Raw genomic sequence first — 27,944 nt, 5'->3', positions numbered from 1 at the left:
TAAAAATGTGGCCCAGGGTAACTGAAATGGTCACTTTAGATTTTTTTTTCCCTCTGATTTTTATCTGTTGTTCTAAGAATATCATTAAAGCAAAAACAGTTGTCCCTTGGTTATCATGGAGGATTGGTTCCAGATCCCCTCAGATACCCAAATCCTGGAATGCTCAGATCCCTTATATAAAATAGTATTTGCATATATATACACACTCAGATACTTTAAATCATGTCTAGATGACTTACAATATGTAACATAAATGTTAGGTAAATGGATGTTATACTGTATCATTTAGGGAAGAGTGACAAGAAAAAAGATGTGTCTTTAGTACAGGTGCAACCACAGTAGGCCTGGCTACATAGTAGATGTCAGCATAGTAGATATCCATCTGAGGTCAGTTCCATTTACAGACTTGGAAGCCATGGATATAGAGGCCAATTGTGATGAAGAATAAAATCTCAGTATTTCCATCATTTTCCCATGAATGTTTTCCATTTGCCATGTTTCTATTAATGGATATATCGTTATTTTTATGTGGCATATTACTTTCATTGGTAACATTTTGAATTTTCTTTTTCATTTGTGAATCTATTTCTGCATGGTTTTCTTTTTTCTTTCTTTTGGTCCTGGGGATTTAACCTAAGGTTGCTTAACCACTGAGCTACATCCCCAGCCCTTTTTATTTTTTATTTTGAGACAGGGTCTTGCTAAGTTGCCAAGGCTGGCTTTGAACTTGTGATCTTCCTGCCTCAGCCTCCTGAGTTACTGGGGTTATAGGTGTGCACCACCATGCTCAGCTTGCTGCATGGTTTTCATAAATGGTTTTACTGTGAAATATACATAGCATTATTTTAAGTGGCATTAAGTACATTCATATTGTTATGCAACTATCATTATCACCCACCTCTAGATCTTTTTTGTCATTCCAAAATGACACTGAGACTGTACCCATTAAGCACTAAATCCCCATCCTCCTGTTGTTTTTGATATTGCGTAGTGTTCTAATTTGCTAGTCATAACTAATTACATAGTTGTTGGATAATTTTGGAGAGCTTTTGCTGTTTTCCTTTGCAATAACACCACAATGAAGATATTTATCTATTCATTCACATGGTAATAGAAATGTGTGCTGGGGCTGGGGCTGTAACTCAGTGGCAGAGCACTTACCTAGCATGGGTTCATCCTCAGTACCACATAAAAATGAACAAATAAAATAAATGTATACTGTCCCTCTACAACTATAAAAAATTTTTTTAAATGTTACCAGACATTAAAAAAAAAATGTATGCTTATTATAGGAGAACAAATTTCCGTAGCTGAGGCCAGAAAGTTTGAGTGTTAGTACCTTGATTTTTTCCCCCTTAACATTTGTGTTTATTTTCCTTTGTCATAAAAGCTATTCAGGAGCACCTTTTCATGACTGAATACTCTTCACTAAATGATTGCCCCCTCTGGCCTGTGTCTGCCTCCTGGTATCCACAGGGCTTCACTTATTTTGGTCAGGGTCTTCTCTCCTCTGCAGACTTTTTTTTTTTTTTTCCTTTTGGTACTAGGGATTGAACCTAGGGTGGCTTACCCACTGAGCCACATCCGAAGATCTTTTTTTGTATTTTATTTTGAGACAGGGTCTTGCCGAGTTGTTTAGGCAAGCTTGGAACTCACAATCCTCCTGCTTCAGCCTTCTGAGGCGCTGGGATTGCAGGTGTGCTCCACCACACCTGTCTCTGCAGGCCTTTTGCAGCATTGTTTATCTAGCAGTTCACACCCCTGCTCCATCCCTGCTTCAGCTCACACCTAGGGGCTATCCTAGACTAGACCTCTTTGCTGGGAGGAATGAGACTGCCCTTCTTTCCTTCTTTCTTTCTTTCTTCCTTTCATTTTTTTGGTACCAGGGATTAAACCCAAGGATGCTTAATCACTCAGCCACATCCCCTGGCCCCCCATGTTTTTTTTGTCATCTAGAAACGGTCTCGCTGAGTTGCCTAGGGCCTTGCTAAGTTGCTAAAGCTGACTTTGAACTTTGATCCTCCTGCCTCAGCCTCTCCAGCTGCTGGGATTGTAGGCATGAGCCACTTTGCCCTGTGACTGCCCTTTCTGTTCCAGGTGCTCTTAGTCTATTACTAGGTGTGTGCAAAGAGCATGGCTGCCTTCTGCTGTGAAAGCTGGCTTCCTTCCCTGTCCTTCCACTGAGGGGGGAAGAAACACTCTCCATTTCCTCGGCCTGCACTGCCAGCTACTTGATTTGTAAACTTGCCATGTTTTCCCAAGACCCAAATGATTTTGACAAAAAGCAATCATTGCTGGATTTTCTTTAAATTGTTTTCTGTTTGTTTTTGAGATGGAGTCTCACTATGTTGCCCAGACTGACCCCAAACTCCTGGGCTCAAATAATCCTCCTGCTGCAGCCTCCTGGATAGTTAGGACTACAGGTCAACAACCCAACTTTAAAAAAATAATTATTATTACTTATGGGGCTAGAGAGTAAACCCAGGGCCTTTCACATGCTAGGCAAATGTTCTATCACTGAGCTACACTTAGCCCTAAAAAAAAAAAAAAAAAAAAAAAAATGTTTTTAGCAATGTGAGTTTCTAGTTAGATTTTTGCTCTTGGATTAGTTTAGGCCACCCCTAAAAACATACTGAGAGCAGTGCAGTGACTTGCCCCCTCTGTTTTGGTTTGCATCAAGGTGGCTCATGTTTCATGCATCAATAGAGATTTTCAATTCCTAGAACATTGAATCCCTGAGGCCTGAGAGCGGTGTTACCATTAAGTTCTTTCCAGGTAAGGGATAGACCCAGAGACTCAGCCCCAGGCTTCAGGTGGGTGAGATCAGGCTTTGTCACATTTTCAGATCACAATTCCTAGTGTACACGTGTGAGTATGTGTGTAAAGATAGTGAAAGCCAGCATTCTAGAAAACAGCACCCTTAGTATGTGAATACGGGCTGATTATTTTTTAGTTTTTTAAAGTAAAAATGCTGGCCGGTGTGACACATTGAATTGATTCCATAGGACAAAACAGGATCATAGACTGCAGTATGACATTTCTGGGCTGCCTTCCTGCCTGCCAGCCCTGTCTGTGGTGAGTTAACCTGGATTGATTCTGAAATGGATTCTTGCTGGCCAGGTTAGGGCATTAGTTCTCAAAGTGTGGTCCCTACTGCAGCACATGCATCACCTGGGAATGTTTTAGAAATGCACATTCTGGGGCTCCACTCGGACCTGCTGAGAAGTGGAGTGGGAGCCCCAAGTGTGTCCAGCAATCTGCATTTTAACAAGCCTGCAGGTAACCCCCATTCATACATAGCAGTGTCTGAGAACCTCAAGTTCTGTTTTGTGCAGACACTCTTTGTTTAGGCTCCCTTCACCCACCTGGCCTCTGACTAGATGATTTTCAGAAGGGTCTGGGTGTAATTTTATCATTGTTTACTCTGATTGCACTTAGACATTCAGCTATGTTGTTTTTTGTGACTATTCTTATGTGTCAACATTAGACTATACTAGCAGTGCTATAGCTGGCCCGCCATGTTCATGGGGTCTGCATCCACATATTTAGTCAACCACAGATGGAAAGTATTCTGGAAAAAAATTGTGTCTGTATTGGGCATGTATAGATATTTTTTCTTGTCATTGTTTCCTAAGTAATAGAGTATAATAGCTGGTCACTTAGCATTTACATTGCATTAGGTATTATCAGTAATCTAGAGATTATTTAAAATATATAGAAGGAGGTTGAGACATAGTTCAGTGGTTGAGCTCAGGCTTAGTATACATGAGGCCCTTGGTTTAATCCTCAGCACCAAGTAAATAAAATGTATAGAGGGTGTGGTTAGATCACAGTACATACTCTATAATTTTATATGAAGGACTTTGGTCCTGGTGTTACCAAAAGCTTGGTCTTTGTCCACAGTGCCAATGTAATAATGAAGACAAGGTTTTGAGGAAAATAAAGTTTTATTTCTCTGCTAGTAAAGGAGAAACACAGAGGACTTTTGTTCTTGAAGTTGTGAATCTCCCCCTCAGGGGAAACTGAGGGTTTTTAAAGAGGTAATTTAAAGGTTCCATTCTAGGTGTGCCCTGTCAGGGATTATAATCTACTTTTGGCCCTGAGAGGTAGCTGTGTCTTAGATCATCTTGTCCAGGTCAGTCTCAAGGTCTGAATTACTTTATTCCTCTAGTGTGTGTACTCAAAGACAGATAATGTGATCTAGGATGGGAAAAAGGATAATCTTATTTTCTCTTAGGGAGGGGAAAGAGGGAGAAGAAGAAAGGAAAAAAACTCTCAGTTTTAATATAAGCTGCAGTGGCAGAGCAGCAAGGTCACAGGAACCAAACCCCCATGGATACTGAGGGACAGTATATGTATACATATATGTGGCTCAGGACACACATTGGTGATTCCCAGTAAAGGAAAACGGGCAAGAGCATAAAATTTATGAATGTAATAATGTCTGATATTCAGATGATGGTTGTAATTGTCTACCTAGTTAAAATAATTTTAAAAAAATTTTAAAATTTTGGGTGATAAAACCAAAAATTTTGAATTGTTTTGAACTATACTGTTTTCTAGCAACTTACTCAGGCGAGGGACACTCAGATTGCCTGGTGTACATTTTAGAGAACTGGGTATTTGGGGATCCCTCTTTATATCCCTTTTAGGACAGGGTGGACCCCCATGCCATGTTGGCTCAGACCCCGGCTCTCATGTTGCTGCTGTTGCTGCTGTGATGACGGCATGTTCCTACAGGGAGAGAGTGACAAGGCTCCACTCTAAGTAACTGTGCCTGTGGCAGTAGGTGCTTAAAACCAAGTTTCATTCTGAGGGTTTGCTGTTATTTTGTTTTGAAGGGTATGTTTTCAGAAGGATTCATGCATGGACAAGGGACTTACATTTGGGCTGACGGATTGAAGTATGAGGTAAAGCATATGATAATTACAGTTCTAAAGTGCAATTATGAAATTTCACAATCATGCCCCCACAACTAGACATATTATTTTCATAAAGTAATTTAGCACAAATTTAAAACAATACACAGAATCAAAGGGTAGAGTAACTTAATGACTGCATGGTGCCAGGAATTGTTATAACTGGATCTGTTTGTAGCTCTAGAGGTATTTTATGTGTTCTTTTCATGTACAGAACACATATGTATTTATTCCCTCCTACTTTTTACAAATACAGAGTTTATTATACATTCTCTTCTATGACTTTATTTTTTAGTGAGCAAACAATATCCAGACATCTAGGTCTATTTTTACTGGCTACATGTATTCCACTATCTGGATTTTACTTAACCCAACTTGCCAGGCTGTGGGGAATATGTATTTTTAAATTGACTGCTAGGACAGATTTGTTCTCCAAGAGAGTGTGCCAGTTCTGACTCCCACCCACAAAGTGTGAGTGCCCAAACTGCGCTCTAAAAATCTCCATTTCAGAGCTACTAACATAGTGGTGTTTATAAATGGTAATGAAGACATTTAAAATACAGGTATGTGATGCACTTATTCAAATAAGAGCTAATCAAGGACAGAAACAGTCACATTTAGGCAGGAGCTGAATGGTGGGAGGCAGGCTGCAGAGGTGCAAGGAGAGCAAAGGAGGGGTTCAACCTTATTGGTCTGGGGCCAGCCTTTCTCGGGGGGACTCCATTCCTACAGACATCCACCTCTAGTTCGTGGCCAACATTCAAGATTTTTGATTCAAATTTGGCATGGAGACCCCTCTGCTTCATTGCCTCTGGAAATTCTCAGGGGTTAAGGACTCCTCCTTCCAGGCACAGACCCCTGCATCAGCCCAGTCAGATGTCTTTGTGGGTGGGGTTGGGGCTCTCACTAGAGCTCCTCAGGCAGGGAGACCAGGCAGTAGCATCTGGCTAGTGGCCAATCAGGCAGCACTGTGTTCTCTCCTCGCTGATGGCAACATCCAGTAAGTTCAGATTCCTGGAAGAGAATCTGTTGGCCTAAGCCATGGTGAATAGTACTGTGCCCAGCAGACATCCCAGTCCATGCAGGGCAGAGTCTCTAAAGATGTGCCTGCAGTATATTGTGATGACCACAGATAGAAGGAGGAGTTTCCACTGGTGGTCAATCACTGCGTCACATCTGGAGAGAACAGGGAATGAACCTACTTCTAGGCAGGCGTAAAGAATCTGAAGTCCCAAGGTCAGGGCTGGCAGCTGCCTCTTTACCATATCACCTGCTCACCCCCTGGAGCTTTGTCTACACAGCCTTCCTCATACTTTATTCTCCCTGCACTTCCTTGCAGAGGAGGATCAGGTGAGAGAGAACAGGGAATGCAGAGGAGGGAGAAGAGAGGAAGCTAGAGGCATGTCCAGCTTCCCATGGAAGAGGGGCAGGGGCAGCATCAGGGGTTTGGTCTCCAACAGCCCATAGGATAAGAGGGCCCTGCACTCCGCCTTCTCATCCCCCTTACAGACATTTTGCCTTAGGGGGATTTTGTGAAGAACATTCCTATGAACCATGGCGTGTACACTTGGCCAGATGGCAGCATGTATGAAGGGGAAGTGGTGAATGGCATGAGGAACGGATTTGGGATGTTCAAGTGCAGCACACAGCCTGTGTCCTACGTCGGCCACTGGTGCCAAGGCAAGAGACACGGGAAGGTGGGTGGAGGTACCATCTGTGCACAGGCTGTGCAGACATGGTGGGTGGGAAGTGTTGGGGGTGTTCACATGACATAAAATTAACCATTTTAAAGTCACAGTTCGGTGTCACTAAGTCCATTCGTAATGTTATGCAACCATCACCACTGTCTAGTCTCAAACATTTTCGTCACCCAAAAATAAAATCCCTTGCCCATTAGGTAGTTGCTCCCCATTGCTGCCTTTCCATGTACCCTTGTAGTCCCTCATCTGCTTTCTGTTACTATGGGTTTGCTGGACATTTTATATAAATGGAATCATATGACATGTGACCTTTGTGTCAGGCTGCTTTCACTTGGCATGTTTTTGAGGTTCATCCATGTCCTAGCATGTGGCAGTACTTCATTCTATTATGGCTGAGTAATCTTCCATTATAAGTATTGATCATAATGTGTCCATTCATCTGTTGATGGACATTTGGGCTATTTTCATCTTGACTATTATGAACAATGCAGCTGTGAATATATGTGGATGGATTTGAGTACTCATATTCAATTTTGGGGGGCATTTACGCAAAAGTGGAGTTGCTAGGTCATATGGTAACTTTATGTTTAATGTTTTAAGGAACCACCAAACTGTTTTCCACAACAGCTGCACCCTTTATACCTCCAACAGCAATGCAGAGCATATTCATTTTTAACTACGTTTGCTATTTTTGGAATTATTGTTTTGCTTTTGTATAGGTTGATAAAATTCAGCAATTTTTAGAATTTTAAAATCTTGTAGTTTTTAGAAAATATGTAAGAAAAGTGTACCATTATAATCCTCACTAGCTGAACATTAACAGGTTGGAAAATGTAATTTGAGAGGGTATTATTCCCAAGTCCTTGATTGTACAACATTCACCCATGGTTTCTTAAACAATGGGAGACTCTTGTTATTTCCTTTTCTTTTCCTTCCTTCCTTCTTTTTTTTAATATTTATTTTTTAGTTGTAGTTGGACACAACACCTTTATTTTTTTATTTTTATGTGGTGCTGAGGATTGAACCAAAGACCTCATATGTGCTAGGCGAGCGCTCTACCGCTGAGCCCCAGCCCCAGCCCCTTCCTTTTCCTTCTTATACTTTATGACTGCCTACTAAGATAAGGCAAATACCCTGGTTTATTTTAAGACCCATAGAAGTAAATGTAATGAGTTTGGCACATTATTTAGAAGCTCCACAGAAATCAGTGCCGGTCCTTCAAGTAGTGCTATATGAAAAAGCAGAGCACAGAAGCAGATCTGTGAACAGCTCTGAGAAACCTTGGAGAATTCTGGCTCTATGAGTCTTTTTATCTGAACAACACCGATAATTAAATTCCAGCTTCTGGCCTGCTTCCAGAAAGGGCCTGGTCTGTCTACTGTTTTCCTTTTAAGTGGAACAACCAGATGGACTAAAACCGAAGAAGTCCTTCCATGAGACATGTGCCAACTACTGGAAGTTCCCCCAAAGGCCTTGCAAAGTCCATGCACAAAGGAATATCTAGGTTTTAAGTTGAAAATGGGGCTGGAGATGTAGTTCAGCAGTAGAATACTTGCTTCAAATGTTCAAGGCCCTGGCTTTGATCCCCAGCACTTCAAATAAACAAAAAACCCAAAAGCAAAACAGAGTGAGTTTGAGAGGGATTAGGGATCTAGTCCAACCTTCTTCCTTAAGGGACACAGACCAGGAGAGTAGGGAGGGGGAGGGGTGAGCCAGGGCTGCATGGCTGCATCCACAGGACACCTGGCACCTGGCTTTCCCTCACAGGCTCTCAAAATTCCACCTCAGCCCTCCTGCTCTGTTCAGGCTTTTCTTTCTCTTATGTGATGTTATGGGTATTTCTTAAGCTCATAGCAAGTCAGTTGAGACTGGAGATTTGGAGATAGTGACTTCTAGTCAGAAGCACCTGGATGGCTTCAAGAAGGAGCAAGGTAGCTGGATAATGAAGATTAAAAAAAAATTGCTGGGCTTGTATATACAGGTCTATAATTAGCAACTCAGGAGTCTGAGGTAGGAGGATCACATGTCAGAGCCCAACTTTAGCAACTTAGACCTCAGCATCTTATTGAGACCCTCAGCAATTTAGTCTCAAAATAAAAAAAGAAGGCTGGGGATGTGGTTCAGTGGCAAAGTATCCCTGGGTTCAATCCCAAGTACCAAAATAAATAAATAAATAAAAGAGAGGGCTGGAGTTTGGCTCAGGGCTTGAACATTTGCCTAGCATGTGTGAAGCACTGGGTTCCATCCTCAGCACCACATAAAAATAAATAAAATAGAAGACATTCGGCATTTGTTTTTTAGGCATTGGCTAACTTCACTTAGCATAATCTGCTCTAATGCCATACATTTGCCTGCAAATGTCATGATTTTATTATTTTTTAGTGCTGAGTAATATTCCATTGTGTATAAATGCCACATTTTTAAAATCCATTCATCTATTGAAGGGCATCTAGGTTGGTGCCACATTCTAGCTGTTGTGAATTGTGCTGCTATAAACATTGATGTGGCTGTGTCCCTGTAAGTATATAAGGGGGGTGACTCAAAATGGGATAGGGAGGAAGAGCATGAGAAGAAGACTACCACTAAATAGAGAAGAGAGGTGGGAGGGAAAAAGAGGGAGAAGGGGAGTTGCACAGAAGATGGAAGGAGAACCTCATTGTTATACAGAATACATATATGATGTTGTAATGAGAAAAAGAAAAAAAAAGTGTGTCACATTAGATTGGATAGAGAGAAAGGATGGAGAGGAGGGGAGGAGTAGGGAGGATAGGAAGGGCAGCAGAATAGAATAGACAATAAGATTGATGTATGTACATTCCATGTATGTATTATATATCAAAATGCATTCTACTGTCATGTATGACTAAAAAAAATAAATAAAAATTTTAAATATAAATAAATAAATAAATAAAATAAAGGTATTGTGTCCATCTACAACTAAAAATAAAAATTGCTTGTGTGTATCGGTACACGTGTGTGCATGATTGGACACACACTCAGGGATAAATAGCCACGAGGTAACTAGAGGCCATTCAGCATAGATCCAAACACACTGCAGAGTGGCATGAACCATTGCCTTGAAGGAATCATCAAAGGAAGCTTACTGCATGTTGCTCATACACAGAGGCAACAAAATGGGTAAGATGTCAAAATGTATAAAACAAAATGGCTTTGGTTTGTGAAAGAGTGACCTCCAGTTATGAGGAAGGTGCACCAAAAAAATGGGGTTCTCCAGGGCTGTGACTAAGAGTTAATGAATACAATGAGTGCACTCATTCCTGCCTTAATGTGGCACTTTGTTATTAAGGGATAATTGGTTTGTGATATCTCATTCGCCCTTGCTGTGCCATTTTTGTGATTGTAAAATAGAAACTTAATAGCTTCTGTGTCTCATGTGAAGTGTGACATTGTATTCTGTGTAGTTTTATAAGTTTATATATTTTTTATTTTTACATTTAAAAAAGTATGTTATGAAGCTTGGATTTTTCGTTTTAGGGCTCCATTTATTACAATCAGGAGGGTACCTCTTGGTACGAGGGAGATTGGGTCTACAACATCAAAAAGGGCTGGGGAATAAGATGGTAGGTATGATCACTGCCACGTTTGGGGTGTAGGTGAAAAAGTGTGTGTGGGCCCAAATAACTCTCACTTAGCCTACAGATAAGAGGATACATTTCTGTCAAAGCAGGTGGAATATTTAAATTAATCTCCAAAGTGAAGAAAACATTCCATAAAAATTTTAGAAAAATAACATTAAACATACTGATTCAGTTTAGGTAGAAACTGCCTTTCTATGTTCTTTGTATTAATCATCAGTCTTCATTATTTGTTGTATATTTTCTGAAGAATGATGACACATTTGCTTGATTTTGGATTCAGATGTAGAATCTAATATTTTACTAAAAGGATTTTTAATGTTTTAATAAAATGATTAAAATATTTAGGCACAAATATTAACTAGTCATCATATGATAGTGAATTATTTCTTACCTACTTTGTCACCTTAATATCAGTGGGTTTAATAAAGTGATTTATTCTGCTCCCTAAGATGATAATTTTTACTGACCACATGCCCACCTGCTGGACTTCAGCACAGTGAAGAGTGTTGGGGTCCCAGGGCTGGATTTCTGTCACTGCTTGCTGCCTGTTGGTTTATTTTGTTCCAGTTACAAATCTGGAAACATATATGAAGGCCAGTGGGAAGACAATATGCGCCACGGGGAAGGCAAGATGAGATGGCTGACAACAAATGAGGAGTATACCGGCTCCTGGGAGAGGGGAGTCCAGGTAGGACTGGGCCATCTTGGCGTGGCACACCCACAGCGATGCTGTACTCATCCTTAGCCCTGGTATGTGAATGATATTGTTCAATAGTCTAAAATTAAAGCTCTGCTGAATTTAGAAACTCAAAATATTCTTTACTGGTCTCAACTGTATCTTTTTTTAATTGCTGTTTTATTATTTAGTGTTCTCTAATAGTGTCATACACAAGCTAGATTCTGCCATTGGCAACTTCATAAATTCAGGTGGCTCCTGTAAGGGCAGGGACTATTATTTGTACTTTAGAAATGTTGGATTTTCAGCCACATGTGGTAACACATCCCTGTCATCCCAGCAATTTGTGAGGCTGAGGCAGGAGGATTGCAAGTTCAAGTTCAGCTTGGGCAACTTAATGAGACTCTGTCTTGAAATAAAAAATAAAAAAATATATAGAAGAATATATATAGAAGAATGGAACTTGACCCTTGTCTTTCACCCTGCACAGAAGTCAACTTTGATCCCCTTAGGAATTAGACCAGAAACTCTGCAACTGCTAGAAGAAAACATAGGCCCGACACTCCCAACATGTTGGCACAGGGCTTGACTTCTTTACGAAGACTCCTAAAGCACGAGAAACAACCCCCAAAATCAATAAATGGGATGGCATCAAATTAAAAAGCTTCTGCACAGCAAAGTGTGAAGAAAGAACCTAAAGAATGAGAAAAGATCTTTGCTACCTACTCCTCAGATAGGGACTAATATCCAGAATATATAATGAACTCAAGAAACTTACCACACCAAATAACCCAATTAGTAAATGGGCAAAAGGACTAAACAAGACACTTCTCAAAAGAAGAAATACAAATGACAAAAAAATATATGGAAAAACGTTCAACATCTCTAGCATTCAGGGAAATGCTACTCAAAAACTACACTGAGGTTTCATCTCATTCCAATTAGAATGTCAGTTATCAAGAATACCAGTAGCCAGGCACAGTGGCACATTCTTGTAATGCAAGTGACTTGGGAGGCTGAGCTAGGAGGATCACAAGTTCCAGGCCAGCCTCAGCAATTAAGTGAAGCCCTAAGCAAGTTAGTGAGATCCTTTCTCAAAAATAAAAAGGACTGGGGTTGTGGCTCAGTGGTACAGTGCTTGTCTGGCATGTGTGAGGCACTGGGTTTGATTCTTGGCACCACATATAAATAAATAAATAAAATAGAGGCTGGGGTTGTGGCTCAGTGGTAGAGTGCTCGCCTAGCATGCACGAGGCACTGGGTTCAACCCTCAGCACCACGTAAATGTAAAATAAAGACGTTGTATCCACCTTAAAAAAAAACAAACTTAAGAATAACTATTTTAATAAATAAATAAAAATAAAGGTCCATTGACTATTTTAAATAAATAAATAAAAAGGGCTGAGGATATGGCTCAGTGGTAAAGTGCCTCTGGGTTAAATCCCTGGAACCAAAAAAAAAAAAAAAAAGAATACAAGTAGTAATGTGTTGGCAAGGATATGAGAAAAAGTTACACTCATACATTGTTGGAGGGACTGCAAATTAGTACAACCACTCTGGAAAGAAATATGCATATTCCTCAAAAATCTCTACCATATGACCCAGCTATCCCACTCTTTGGTACATATTCAAAATATCTAAGATCAGCATACTATAGTGATATGGCCACATCAGTGTTTGTAGTAGCACAATTCATAATAGCCAAATTGTGAGATCAACAGATGAATGGATAAAGAAAATGTACATATACACAATGGATATAGCCATAAAGAAGAATGAAATTAAGGCATTTGCTGGTAAATGGATGGAATGGAGGACAAGATGCTAAGTGAAATAAGCCAGATTCATAAAGTCAAGGGTCGAATGTTTCCTCTGGTCTGCAGAAGCCTGTCCAAAATAAGGGGAGGAGGGAAGAGAAGAAGGGAAACGGAGGTATTCCACCAAAATAAAAGATCAGCCAGGCGCAGTGGCACATGCCTGTAATCCTAGTGGCTCAGGAGTCTGAGACAAGAGGATTGCACGTCAAAGCCAGCCTCAGCAAAAGTGAGGTGCTAAGCAATTCAGTGAGACCTGTCTCTAAATAAAATATAAAATAGGCCTGGGGAGGTGGCTCAGTGGGTGAGTTAGTTCCCCTGAGTTCAATCCTTGGTAGTTCCCCGAGAAAATAAATAAAAATAAAGATGCAGGGAAGTGAGGAAGAGGAAGAAAGGAGGGTTAAGGGAAGAATAAATCTGACCTAACTTTCCTGTGTGCACATATGAATATAACTTAGTGAATATCATCATCATGTACATCCATAAAATAGTAACTAAAAACAAAAATAAAAAACCCCCAAACAGGGGCTGGGTATGTGGCTCAAGTGGTAGTGCGCTTGCCTAGCATGTGTGAAGCACTGGGTTCGATTCTCAGCACCACATAAAAACAAAATAAAGATATTGTGAAAAACTAAAAAATAAATATTTGGAAAAAAAAATTTTAAAAACCCAAACAACTAAAAATAGCAGAAAGATCAGTGGAGGGGAAGGGAATCCGGGGGAGAAGAGGAGAGAAAAGGAAGGACTAGTGACTGAATTAGAACAAATTATATTCCGTGCTTTTTTAGTTATGTCAAAATGAATCCTAATGTTATGTATAACTAAAAAGAGCCAATAAAAAAGGGAAAAGTGGAAACACTTATTTTAAATGTAAAAAAGATAAAACAAGGCTTTGGATGTGGCTCAGTGGTAAAGCACCCCTGACTTCAATCCCCAGTACTGGGGAAAAAGCAAGAGAAAGAAAGAAACAAATGATGGATTTCCTGCACAGAAGAGAAAAACTCTGGTATCAGTTCATAAAACTTGAATTTTCTAATATATATTAATCTGGTAATGGGGATCTTGTTAAACTAACATAATAGCTTCACTTTTTTTGTAGGTTCTTTGGTGGTGTTTATATAGGCAATCATCTTTGCAAGTACAGTCAACTTATATCGTCTTTCTAATCTGTCTGGAGTTTTCCCTCTTACTATAATACAATAGTATTGTGGGTAGGACATCCTGTATGATAGAGGTACGGAAATCCTTATGCCATTCTTGATCCTACTAGTAAAGAATTCAGTCTTTCATCAGGGTTGATGTTAGCTGTAGATTTTTCATAGATGCCCTTTTCTGGTTCAGGAAGCTCTCTTTAATAATTCTTCTTCTTATTATTTTAATTCTTTTTGTGTTTTATTTTGAGACGGGGTCTCACTAAGTTGCTTAGGGCCTTGCTAAGTTGGTGAGGCTAGCCTGGAACTTACAATCCTCCTGCCTCAGCCTCCTGAGATGTTGGATATACATTAGCTGCCATGCCCAGCTAATTCTCAATTTCCTTACAGTTTTTATTATGAATGGATATTGACCCTTAAAGGCTTACATAATTTGTCTTAGGTAAAGAGATTGGTTAGTAAGTAGTTGAGCTGATATTGAACCTAGTTTGTGTGGCTCCAAAGTTCATGTCCTCCAAGTTATCACTGTATTTGTCTTAATTTCAAATGAATTCAGGTAAAAGGAGGAAGTCTTTTGAGCATTTCTGATGGCATCTCACTTTCTTTTCAGAATGGCTTTGGAACACACACATGGTTTCTCAAGAGAATCCCCAACTCCCAGTATCCTTTAAGAAATGAATACATAGGAGAGTTTGTGAACGGATGTCGTCATGGACATGGAAAGTTTTACTATGCCAGTGGAGCCATGTATGCGGGAGAATGGGTTTCCAATAAAAAACACGGCATGGTGAGGGTCCCGGGAAGATTATATCTAAAACATTACACAGAGCAACTGAAATGCAGTAAAACGTGACTCATTTGTGGCCAGTAAATTGCATTATCGATTTTGCATAGATAATTCACTGTTAAGGTGGTTACATAAATTTTAAAATATTTTTGACATGTTTTCTATTTCCTGGATATTTAGAGGTTATTTAGTTTGTGTTTCATGTGTGTGTGTGTATGTGTGTGAGGATGGTTTGGGTTTCAAAGTATCAGACAATCTAGTTTGATGTGCCGTATATAATAAAGACTAATGTGAATGTGGGCTTAGGTTGGTTTGATTCGGTGACTTTTTGATATCAGGATTTCCTTTCGTCTGTCCACATCATCTGCCCCCATGTCAGCTTCACTCTTGTGTTGTCCCTTCCCCATGACTGCAGGATAGCTGCTGTAGTTCAAGACTTCACACCCATGTGCCACACTAAGTAGAAGAAAAGAAATTCTTTTCCCTAAATCCTTCTATAAATGTCTTCTCATTTCACAGAGCTGAACTGCATCATTTGCTCACCTCTGAATCAGTAATTGAACTTTGACAAGCAGCAGGAAGCACCTCTTGTGCCCTGGGCACTCTGCTGGTCATGTGCATAGTTTTAATAAGACCCATTCTGTGATGTAAAGGGGCTTATAGTTGGGGAGAGGTTCTGGGGTAGGTATAGAAAGAGGAGAGAAAGAAGAGTAAAGGAGGGAAGAAGCAGCAGGAAGAAGAGGAGAAAAGAGGATTTACACAGAGATATGATACCCTAGGAGCCAGGCTGTATGCGGCAGCTTCAAAACAAATAGCCCCATCAGGCAGCTCAGGAGGCAGAGGCAGGGGGATCCAGAGTTCAAAGCCAGCCTCAGCAACGGCGAGGCACTAAGCAACTCAGTGAGACCCTGTCTCTCAATACAATACAAAGTAGGGCTAGGGATGTGGCTCAGTGGTCGAGTGCCCCTTAGTTCAATTCCAGTACCAAAAACAAAACAAAACAACAACAACAACAACAAAACCCCACCACCAACAACAACAAGAACAACACCAAAAAAATCCTCAACTCCAAACCCTCGAAAGAGCCTTTGATGTGCATCCACCAATGTTTTTTTTCCCCCAAGGAAACATTTCCCAAACTGCAAAATGTTTTCTACCTGCAGGGTCGATTGACTTTCAAGAATGGGCGTGTGTATGAAGGCCCGTTTTTCAATGACCACATAGCACAGTTTCCAGATCTTGAAGTTGAATTTATAAGTTACCTGGACCTGCCCGTAGATGATGCCCAAATAGACAGGCAACGCAAATCTTCTGATAGTGCTGGTAGGATCATTTACTCAGTTGAAAACAAATCAGCCTGCTTTTATCTATGTGTCCATTCATGAAAATATGTCTGATACTTCAAAAAACAGAAGTTTCCTGTAGCAACTGTTTTCTTAGTTTTTTCCTCATATGGTTGTATCACATTTTGTTAGAAAACATTTGGACATAATGGTGAAAACTTTTAACATTGTTTTTCTTAATTATCCCCTTTATTTGTCTTCATCATTTGCTAGAAATTATCAGAAAGCTTGATGGCAGTAAAAGTCGTTCTGTGTTAGGATCAGGCATTGAACTGGACCTAAATTTGCTGCTGAACATGTATCCTAAGGAAAACCAAGCAGAAGAAAAAAAGCAGGTAGAAACCTTTTTATTCTATAAATTTATATTGTAGATTTAAATAACAGAATCTCCACAGTCCTGGTATGCTAGAGCTGGTGATTGTTGCCACTTGTCGAGTGTCTTCTATACACACGCATAACAGGCTTTAAGTAGATCATCTTGTTTAATTTGCAAGGCAGCCCTGTGAGTGAGCAGGCTGGTGAGAAAATGGAAGCCCACAGGGAGGGATTCAGTTTCTCTGAGTTCAGGGAAACTGAAAGTCACATCACCCCCACACTCAGGTCAGTTTGAAGGCCAAGACTGTAGCCACCTCCCTCGGTGGGATGCTAATTCTGTTGTACATTATTGCAGACTTTTAGGATTCAGGAGAACTTCAGGCCCTTAGAAATCACTGGAAATTGAGAAGTCTTTAGAGACAGATGACTGTCTGGAAAATTATAGCTACCAGGTACCAGTTAGACCACAGCCCCTGCTTAGACTGGGGACCAGCATGTTTCCTCCAGAAACGCTTGTTGAAGATGTTACTTCAAGAACCAGCCAGCCTCTGCGCTGCAAAGCGTCTTTGCCCTTTCCTCTTCCTCATCACTACTTCCTCTGGCTCCTGGTTCTCTGAGCCTCAGGAAGATGCCTCACTCCATCTCCTCTCCTCCTATTTTGGGTTCCAAGGCCATCACTGTAACTCAGGCTCCCAGAATCAAAATTCTACTGCAAGATTCGTGTTAAAAATATGAGTCTTCAGACTGGGGTTGTGGCTCAGTGGTAGAGCGCTTGCCTAGCATGGGTGAGGCACTGGGTTTGACCCTCAGCACCACATAAAAATAAATAAAATAAAGGTCCATCAACAACTGAAAAAAAAAAAAATAGGAGTCTTCATCACATTCCCTAATTTCAGAAGTAGAAAATGTAGAAAGCAGATAAGGAAAAAGTAAAAGAGGCTTTCCATCCCAATAAAATCTTGTGACCCTCTTTCCCCCCAAATTTTTTTGGGGGTGTACTGGGGACTGAACCCAGGAATGCTTTACCACTGAGCTAAATCCCTAACCCTTTTTATTTTTTTAGAGACTGAGTCTTGCTGAATTGCTGAGGCTAACCTTGAACTTGTGATCCTCCTGCTTTAACCTCCCAAATCACTGGGATTACAGGCGTGTACCACCAAGCCCAGCTCCTTCTTTCCAATTTTTTTTTTTTTTGGTGGGGGATGGTACTGGGGCTTGAACTCAGGGGCACTTGACCACTGAGCCACATTCCCAGCCCTGTTTTGTATTTTATTTAGAGAGAGGGTCTCACTGAGTTGCTTAGCACCTTGCTGTTGCTAAGGCTGGCTTTGAACTTGTGATCCTCCTATCTCAGCCTCCTGAGCTGCCTCTTTCCAATTTTTAATGTTCATAGATAGAACTAGAATCATTCCATTCACAAAATCTTTGTCTTCACATGGAATTTAATGCTAGCTATTCAGTGCCATAAGATGTGCTCCTACAATATAATTTTTAGGTGAATAATATATACTGATTTACCAAGAAAGGTGTGATCATATTGTTTACATTATTCTCTCCCTAATCTCTTATATTATAATAATGTAATATATATAAAATCTCTTATATGTTATTATTATACCATTTTACACTTTGGAGTTCTGTCAAATATGTGGGTCTTATACAACTTATAGATTTAAAAATATCTTGACTATATCATAATCACAAAGGGAACACATGCTCTTACCAAAAATTCAAACATTATGGAAATATGACACAGAAAGTAAAGGATCCTGTGATTCTACACTCGGGGAATACATTTAAATGTTTTTAATGACTATAATATTTCATGATAGACATATTGAAATTTAGTGAATTTTCTATAACTTACTTTTTACTTTTGATTGTGAGCTGATTTTAGACTTACAGAGAGTTGAAAAAATTGTGGTCTCCATATATCTTTCTCTCAGCTTCCCTTAATGTACCATCGTGCATGACCATGGTACAGTGGACAGACCCCAGGAATGAGCATTACAGCAACCCTGGTGCCCCACTACCAACTTCTAGGGCAGAATTTTACCAGTTTTTCTCCTAATGCCCTCTTTCTGTTCTGGCATTCAACCTGACCCCATGTTGCACTGGGTTGTCTGTGTCCTTAACCCTCTAACCTGTGACAGCTCCTTCATTTTCCATTGTCTTCATGACCTTGAGACCTCTCAAGAGGACTGCTTAGTTATTTTTTATTTATTTATTTTTTAATTTTTTATTGTTGGTTATTCAAAACATTACATAGTTCTTGATATATCATATTTCACCCTTTGATTCAAGTGGGTTATGAGCTCCCATTTTTACCCCATATACAGATTGCAGAATCACATCAGTTACACATCCATTGATTTACATATTGCCATACTAGTGTCTGTTGTGTTCTGCTGCCTTTCCTATCCTCTACTATCCCCCCTCCCCTCCCCTCCCCTCCCCTCCCCTCTTCTCTCTCTGCCCCCTCTACTGTCATTCATTTGTCCCCCTTGTATTATTTTTCCCTTTCCCCTCACTTCCTCTTGTATGTACTTTTGTATAACCCTGAGGGTCTCCTTCCATTTCCATGCAATTTCCCTTCTCTCTCCCTTTCTCTCCCACCTCTCATCCCTGTTTAATATTAATCTTCTTCTCATGCTCTTCAACCCTACTCTGTTCTTAGTTACTCTCCTTATATCAAAGAAGACATTTGGCATTTGTTTTTTAGGGATTGGCTAGCTTCCTTAGTTATTTTTTAGAATCTCTCTCAATTTGGGTTTAAGATTTTCTTCACAAGTATATGTGTTTATTATCTATTATTGGCATTCTGTCAAAAGGTGGGTATCTGAGTAGAGGTTCTGGATTATTCTATTTTCGACCAGAATAAGCTAAAGCAAACAGGCCATGGTCCTCTGAGCCTTTGAGCTACCAGTTCTCCCTCAAATGGTTGCCTTTGTCACGTGATCTGACATCAGCCCCTTTCCAGTCTGCCTCTGTCAGTCCTCTCCTCCTCACCATGACCCACAGAACACTGGTTTGCTGCTGCAGAGTCACACTTGGCTCTGGGCACGGTCCCAAATGCCTTCAATTCACTGAATCCTCCCAGCAGCCTCTGGGCAGATCTGGGGTTGTCCCATTTTGCACAGGATGGGCTGGGCAGAAGGGGATGACTGCTTCACTGCAAGCCCTCCTGGTGTTCCTGGAGCCCCCCACCCCAGCCACTGTCTGTTCCAGGCCCGGCCTCTCCTTGGGGTGCCTGCTCTGTGAAATTCTACTGCTCATTCTGTTCTCCCAGGTTCAGTTCAAGTGCACCTTCCTCCAAGGAGCTGCTGCTTTAGGATTTCTCTTCACCTTGGTTCAGTTCTCTCAGCGATACCTCCTTATTGCGTAAGGTGCATGTCTTGCGTTTATTACTGGATTTTAAGCTTCATGAAGACAAATTCTGTGTTGTGCATTGAATTGAATCTCAAAAAGCAGGAGTTAATGGCAAGAGTAACCAATGCCTGATGCACCATCCAGGTGGGGGCTTTTGGTTCTCCTTGGGGACCCCAAATGCTATTCTTCACATTCTCTGAATGTTTAAGAGGGAGAGACACAGGCTAACTGGTTTTGAAGAGGGGGACACTATACAGGCTGTCAGGCTGTGTGGATGGGGAGTTCAGGAGAGCATAAGGGCATCGGAGGCCTGGGAAAATACTAAAAGGTGAACTGGGGACAGAGAAAGGTTAGTACAGCAATCAACATGGACATTGCTTAGTGCCTATATCTTCATCCCTAACTGTGTTAGCTAGATGTCTTTGGTACATGCTGTTTATCAGGTTAAGGAGTTCCCTTCTATTCCTAAGTTGCTGCTGGTTTTATCATGAATGGATGTTCATTCTGTCAAATGCATAAACTGGTATGATCATGAAGCTTTTCTTATTTAATGTACCAATATGGTGAATTTTGTTGATTGTTTTTTCAAATGTCCAAACCATCCCTGCACCCCCAGCCAGCATAAACTCCACTTGGTGTTGATGTATTATTTGTTTTACATATGGATTCAATTATTTTGTCACAAGGATTTTTGCATCTATGTTCAGGAGGGATAACGACAATAGAATTTTATTGCTGCCATTGAGACAGGATGCCATCACATTGCAGTGTGAAAGGAACTTCATTTTCCAGATTTTTTTTACTGTTCAGAAATGGTATTTTATTGACTAGGGGTGACAGGCAGAATAAAACATTGAGCTCCCCCAGGTAAGAAGTACCTGCTTTCTTTACATGTACTGTCCTCATTTGATTTAGAAAACAGGTGCTTTGTCTTTTACTGTTCCTCCTATGAAGCAGGATTAAGATACATGGCCAACTTTTTTCAGGTAGAATTCGCTGTCTTAAGAAACATTACAGAATTAAGAAGAATCTATAGCTTCTACAGTAGCCTAGGATGTGATCACTCTCTGGATAATACATTTCTGATGACAAAGCTTCACTTCTGGAGATTTCTAAAAGATTGCAAATTTCATCACCACAATATAACTCTTGCTGATATGGACAGGATATTAAGTGGTGAGTATTCAAGGTCCTTTACTTCCTTGGGTTTAGAGGACAGTGTATCACACTGCCACTTGCAAACGAGTTCAGAAATGTTGAGAGAGTAGGGAAGGCAAAAGTCGGGAAAGGAGTTCCAGAAATTAACCTGTGTCCTTGATCTCAGTGCTCTCAATGCTCAAGGTTCTAGAATATGTTACACATCCTTTCCAATTTTTAAATTTTAGCCAACAGTGATATACCAGTTGAAGAAATTCATTCTCCATTTAGAACAATACTTTTGAGAACATTCTTGAACTATCTGCTGCGCTTGGCTTACCACATTTATCACAAAGACTTTCAGTAAGTACCACTCTTGGATCCCTGTGAGGGGCTGACGCGGAGCCCACCTGTGCTGTAATTACAGTGCTGTCCTCTTGTCTCTGTTAATCAGTGTTTTTACATATCTTTGAAATGCAGGACTAGGACCAAAATTTTTCCACAAATATCACCCACAAAGCCCTAAGATATTAGATTAGGCTTTGAAAACCCTTCGTATCTGAGTTGTTTAATATTGCAAATAGCTCTTGGAATTCTATTCAGAAGTAATCACAACTAACTCTTACTTCTTAGGTCATAATTTCCTGTCTGTCTTAGAGCAAAAGTGATTCTCTCTCTCTCTCTCTCTCTCTCTCTCTCTCTCTCTCTATATATATATATATATATATATATATATATATTTTTTTTTTTTTTTTAACTTTTTATCTTAAAAAATAATTTTAGGTTTTCAGAGTTGTTGCCAAAGTAGTGTGTAGAGCTCCCGTGTATCCTTCACTCAAATTCCCCTACTGGTGACTCTTATGTAGTTATGATGCATTTATCAAAAGTAAGGAATCACTGGGTGCAATGGTGTATAGCTGTAATCCCAGTGGCTCTGGAGGCTGAGGCAGGAGGATCTCGAGTTCAAAGCCAGCCTCAGCAATGGTGAGGCACTGAGCAACTCGGTGAGACTCTGTCTCTAAATAAAATACAACATAGGGCTAGGATGTGGCTGGCTCAGTGGTCAAGTGACCTTGAGTTTAATCTCTGGTACCCCCCCAAAAAAATTAAAGTAAGGAATTAATGTTGCTATAATATTATTAATTAAACTAGATACTAGTAGGATTTCCCCAGTTTTTCCCCTCTCTTGTTTCTGTTTCAGGATCTAATCCTGGATCCCACAATTCATTTTGCTGTCATGTCTTCTCAGACTCTTCTAATCTATGACACTTTCTTGGACTCTTTGTCTTTCATAACCTTCACATTTTAAGAAATGCTGGTCAGTTATTTGGTAAAATGTCCCATGGTTTTGGTTGGCATCTGATATCTTCTCTTGATTACACTGTGGCGTGGATTTGGGTGAAGAACACTGTGGCAGAGAACTGCCCTTCCTATCATGTCATACAGGCAGTGTGTGATGTCAGTGTGTCTTGTTACTAGTTATGCTAACCTGGCTCACAGATTAAATGGCATTAGGCAAGTTTTTCTACTGAAACTTACATTTTCCCCTTCTCCCATTTCTATTTATACTGTATTTTTTAGAAGTATTAAATCTTGCCCACAATCCAGAAAAGAATTAAGTTCTAGCTTCTGGGGAGAGGAGTAATTATGGTATTTTTTTAAATATTTATTTTTTAGTTGTAGTTGGACACAATACCTTTATTTTATTTATTTATTTTTATGTGGTGCTAAGGATCAAACCAAGGGCTATGCACATGCTAGGCAAGTGCTCTACAGCTGAGTCACAACCCCAGGCCTAATTATGGTATTTTTAATCACAGAAGCAGAAGTCCGTCGCTCTTTTTGTGTTTCACAAAACTGATGACTGAGAATATCCATCCAAATGCCTACCAAGTAAAAGGTAAATATAAGAATAATAGGATCAGGCTAGGTGCTGTTGCATACTTATAATCCCAGCAATTTAGGAGGCTGAGGCAGGAGGATCTCAGAGATCAAAAGTTTGAGTTCAGCCTGGGCAATTTAGTGAGACCTTATCTCAAAAAAATATAAAGGGCTGGGGATGTAGCTCAGTGGTAAAGTGTCCATGGGTATAATCCCCAGTATAAAAAAAAAAAAGAAAAAGAAAAATAAAGAAAGAAAAAGAAAAATAGGATTACATTTGCTATCATTTCTTCACAATTTAATTCTATAATCATTTTCGGAATGTTCTATTTTAGGCACTTTGTTCAGTGAGCAACAGAGGACACTCTACTCAATGAATTACATTGATAAGTGCTGGGAGATTTACATAGCTTATTGCAGACCAAATGCAGCTCCACCCAATGAGCTTACAATGAAGATAAGACACTTCCTCTGGATGTTGAGAGTAAGTTTAATACCACTTAGGTTTGAAATTGGCTTTAACTGGTCCTGGCATGGTAGCATACCACTGTAAATCCCAGCAACTTGGGAGGCTCAGGCAGGAGGTCACAAATTCAGGGCCACTGTGGGCACCTCAGCAAGACCCTGTCTAATAAAAATAAAATAAAAATTTAAAAAGGGCTGGGAATGTAGCTCAGTGATAGAGTGCCTCTGGGTTAAATCCCCAGTACCATAAGGAAAAACAAAGTCTCTGAAGTTGGTTTTCTATTTATAGGTATTTTTATATTAATTAAAGGAAAGGTATTCTAGGTGTGATATGTAATGAGGTGAAGATTTGGGATGGATTTTCATGGTCACTGAATGTTTACTGAGTCCCCTTTGGCAGAAGAGAGTCATGTAAACGGTCTGTGATGGTGGGAAGCCCAGATACAGGGATGGTGCCACAGGTGAGGGGAGGGAACAGCCTGGGTGACAGCACCTTTACTCCTGCAATCCTGCCTTTCAAGGAAGACAGGAGGAGGACTTGTTCATGTGGGGTGCCATGCCATGGCCTGCGGTCCCAGGTACTTGGGAGGTGGAGGCAGTGTGGGCAACGTCGAGTCCTGTCTCAAAAAGAAAAAAAAAGAATGCTCATCAGAAAAGTGATTTTTAAAAGTTAATTTGAAAAATAGTGAGACTTTATTTATGCAATGTTCTTATACTAGCAATAGTTTTATTCCACAATACTTGAAATTTTGGGAATGCAAATGATGGGAAAATTGAACACTAATGATAGAGTGCTTAACATTTTTAAAGTGCTATGCATTATGAAAAACTGACAATTACTTAGTGTCTTACTGTAGGAAAATAATTTTTAAGGGTATATGATTTGGGGGCTAGAATATTATATACCTGTTTGTCTACCTTCCCCTTTCTTCATGGTCATTTATTATTGAAGAAACTTGGTCATCTGTCCTTGCAGACTAAGTCAGACATCCTGGTTTTTGTGGTAGAGGGGGTTCCATGGGACCCAAGTGACCATGGGGCTCAAGTGATCCCCAAGTGATCCATGGGGATCTGCAGCCATCTGCCCTCACGCTCCCACATGAAGGATTTCAGAGGGGGGACTTACAGAGCGGCAAGCAAGGGTTCATACTCCTGGCAAAGGCACTGTGGACTGTCTCTGAAGAGAATGGTGTGGCTCTTAGAGGTGGCATCTGACATCTTCTTCTTTTCCCCACACTCTCATTATAGTGGCTGGATTAGGGGATTGATGAGATTCAGGTTTTTATTTTGTGACCAAGCCACAGGTGGTATGTGTCCTTCCTGTTACATCCCATCAAGAGGGATTCCTTGTAGTGATGCTGTGATTGATCAGTGGGTCATACAGTGTCAGTGTGATCATCTATTATAATGTTTCCCATAAACCCTGTCTAGGGGCTCTGCAGCCCCCAGTGGTCATACTAATGTCCATTAGTTCACAAGAGACTATACAATGGCAATTTTCCAAATCTGTCATTTCTTGTACATTCATTAGCTGTGAGTCTTCAAGAACTTACTTCATTGTTTGAGTACTCTTGAGATATAATCCATACAGGAAGGGAGGGAGAAATGGTTGATTTTTTTTCCTTGATTAATTTTCAGAATAATGAATTAGTATTCTAGCAATTCAGGGTTTTTAATTTTAATATGGACATAATATCTCTTATCCCACTGAAGACATGATTTGAAGGGGGGAGGCTTAATGGTTTTTCTCTGTTCTTACAGAATACCTCTGTTCCCTCCAAATGCTGTTTTTTGTCTGTCTGGTTTGGTTCCTTGGTGTTTACAGTAAGCCTTTCCTTCAGATGTGTCGTGAACCTTGGCTGTCACACACATATAAGGCTGCAGCTCTAAAGCTATTAGGTGGCACTTGTCAAAGAATAGGTTTCACTGTAGAGGGATCAGCCAGGAACCTGCCCTGCTGCAAACTGTGAATGCTGATGGAGCTTTTCTCTTGGGGTTTTCCAAAAGATGTCTCCTGACTCCTGCGTGGGACACAGGTGCCTGATTATCACAGGCCTTAAGACAGAGTGAAGGGCAGAACTGGGTGTGGGAGAAGGGCCTTATCAAGACCCATTTAATCTATCTTTTGAGCAAAGCACTGTGTTTTCTGCCCAAATTCTCTCTGACCCAGTTTTTATGAAGAGAAAACCTTCAGTGTAGAGAGGGGACCAGCCACACTCGACTTCCTGAGCTGGGCTGCTGTGGCACCTCTCCTTCCCAAGCTGCACACTGGCCTCTCCCGCCCTGAGCGCCTTTGCCTTGTTCTGCTGGGGCCAGCAGCTCAGCCCGCTCAGCCCATGGAACGTGTTGATATTTTAAACCTGGATCATCCAACTTCCATTTTGTCTGTCCTGTGTCTGTGTGAAAAAATCATACTTTGTTGTTTTAGAGAGATTAGAAAAGGGGTAGAGAGGCAAATACTAATGGTAGTCCAGAATGCTTTTCACAATGATAGTTTTTAAGATATTGATTTCTGGCATATTTTCTTAAAGTGTTATATAACACTAGCATGTGCATGACATTAAAATATATACCTGTTTATAATTAATTATGCACAGTTATGATGTGGTTGGTTTTTGCTTTTATAGGACTTTAGGATGATAAATAAAGAATTAACTGCAACCAAATTTGTGGCAGTAATAGCAGAGGACAATCCTTTCATACATGATGGGGTCGACAGCAACTTAGAACTTGAGGTTTGTAAAGATGTGTCACAAATGGTGTTTGTTCTGCCTTGGACACCAAGAACCAAGATCTGATTGAAAGAATCTGAACCCAAATATATGAAACAGTTTTTTAATATTTAACATTTTTAACATTTTTTTAATATTTATTTTTTTAGTTATAGGTGGACACAATATGTTTATTTTATTTTTATGTGGTGCTGGGGATTGAACCCAGTTCCTCACTCACGGCAGGCGAGTGCTCTACCTCTGAGCCACAATCCCAGCCCACATATACATTTTTGATTGTTAGAATAATAGAGATTAATATTAGAAAGAAGGATATTTCAATGTCAGAAAAATGAATAAGAAATGAACACCCAAATCAATCTCTGGTCTGCTTTTAGGTGTGTCAGAATGAGTGACATCCCTATGTTTTCTTCTATTTCAGCTGGTTTTCCTGGAATTCTTTGAAGCTCTCTTATGCTTTGCAGTCAGCTATGTTCCTGACCAAATGAATAAATCCTGTTTACATGCTCAATATGATGATCTGTTTGGAAACAAAATTGGAAGTATTCAAATGGTAATGAGTCAGGTAACATAATTTAGAATTTACAAACAAGGAATGGTTTTATTCTGGAATGGCTAAACCTCCATCAAAACTATCTTGGGGGACTGGGCTATGGCTTGCCTAGCATGTGTGAGGCACTGGGTTCAATCCTTAGCATCACATAAAAATAAATAAATATAATAAAGGTATTGTGTCCATCTACAACTAAAAAAAATCAAAAAATAAAACTATCTTGGGCATTTGAACCCTTCTAGGAAATAATTTAAAACTTAAAATTTATGCCTTTTCACGTTTTGAAAGGTGTATATTGCTTTGTTTTGCTTTTTTAAGTTAGGGAAAATGTATTTCCTGGAAATGGTCCAAGAAGGAGACTCCTAGCCACAGCAGTGAAAGTATCATAATGGAGGCCAGCATGCATACTGATTAGATAACATTGGGAAATCTGATGTCATTATCAGTCATGTGTATGTAGTGTTTAAAAGACCAGAAAGCTTGTGCCAGAGCAAAGGTATCAAGGGACATAAAAATATGAGTACACAAAAGATGCTAAACAAGTCCCCGAGGATAGTTGGAGGCCAGAAGACAGTGGGTTGATATATTCAAAACATTAAAATAAAAATCTGCCAACCAAAATTCTTTTATCACTCGCTTTAAAAGTAAGAAATTAAGAAATTCACAGATAAACAAAAAAAAGTTGAGGTGGGTAAGTTATGATGAGACCTACTCTGCAAGAAATCATAAATGCAGAATGAAATGAAAGGACAAGATGGTGTATCAAAGGTCACTACTATTAGATTGCTTAAAAAATAAAAACCTATAAACTGTGTACATTGAAAAATTCTGTGCATCAGACATTATTAGCCTATGGGTAAGGGATGACAGTATTTACAAGCCACATATCCTCTAAGAGGTTACAACACAGGGGCTGGGGTTGTGGTTCAGGGATGGAGCACTTGCCTAGCATGTGTGAGGCACTGGGTTTGATCCTCAGCACCACATAAAAATAAATAAATAAAATAAAGGTATTGTGTCCATCTACAACTTAAAAAAAAAGGTTACAACACATATGAAATATACAGAAAACTTCTAAAACTCGATAGCAAAAACAACAACAGCAACAAAACCCACCCAGTTAAAAAAAATTGGCAGAGAACTTGAATATGCATTTCTCCACAGAAGGTATACAAATAGCCAGGTGAGTGGTGCACACCTGTAATCCCAGTGGCTCAGGAAACTAAGGCAGGAGGATTGCAAGTTCAAAGCCAGCCTTAGCAACTTAACAAGGTCCTGTCTCAAAAACAAAAAAATAAATAAAATAAAATTTAAAAAGGCTGGGGATGTGGCTTAGTGGTTAAGCATCCCTGGCTTCAATCCTTGCTACCAAAAAAAAAAAAAAAAAAGCCAATAAACACATGAAAAGATGATCAACATTGCTAATCATTAGTGAAATCCCAGTCAAAACCACAGTAAGATACTGCCTCACACCTAATAGGTAGCCATAAAACAAGTTCAATA

At 40.0% G+C, this 27,944-nt stretch overlaps 1 protein-coding gene across 17 annotated transcripts in view; it reads left to right on the top strand.

Moving 5' to 3' along the window:
• LOC124098759 (radial spoke head 10 homolog B) overlaps positions 1-27,944 on the top strand; it is a 50,407-nt gene that overhangs the window by 7,290 nt on the left and 15,173 nt on the right. For 11 of the 17 annotated variants that reach the window (XM_058582432.1, XM_058582435.1, XM_046453698.2 and 8 more), the window contains 13 exons: positions 4,842-4,910; positions 6,443-6,616; positions 10,115-10,200; positions 10,786-10,906; positions 14,470-14,646; positions 15,810-15,969; positions 16,203-16,324; positions 20,660-20,849; positions 21,059-21,173; positions 22,631-22,710; positions 23,027-23,175; positions 25,784-25,891; positions 26,310-26,453. In XM_058582432.1, the coding sequence (XP_058438415.1) occupies positions 4,842-4,910; positions 6,443-6,616; positions 10,115-10,200; positions 10,786-10,906; positions 14,470-14,646; positions 15,810-15,969; positions 16,203-16,324; positions 20,660-20,849; positions 21,059-21,173; positions 22,631-22,710; positions 23,027-23,175; positions 25,784-25,891; positions 26,310-26,453 (1,695 nt within the window). Of the gene's footprint in view, positions 1-6; positions 3,076-4,841; positions 4,911-6,442; positions 6,617-10,114; positions 10,201-10,785; positions 10,907-14,469; positions 14,647-15,809; positions 15,970-16,202; positions 16,325-20,659; positions 20,850-21,058; positions 21,174-22,630; positions 22,711-23,026; positions 23,176-25,783; positions 25,892-26,309; positions 26,454-27,944 lie in introns of those variants that run through there. The other 6 variants (XM_058582436.1, XM_046453699.2, XM_046453703.2 and 3 more) reach the window with 4 other exon arrangements.

Source organism: Marmota monax, unplaced genomic scaffold, assembly GCF_021218885.2.
Source record: "Marmota monax isolate L192 unplaced genomic scaffold, Marmota_monax_Labrador192_F-V1.1 WCK01_AAM20220418_F8-fsc00148, whole genome shotgun sequence".
Classification (NCBI taxonomy): domain Eukaryota; kingdom Metazoa; phylum Chordata; class Mammalia; order Rodentia; family Sciuridae; genus Marmota; species Marmota monax.
Note: the sequence above shows the minus strand (reverse complement) of the source record. Positions and strands in the feature narration are given on the sequence as shown.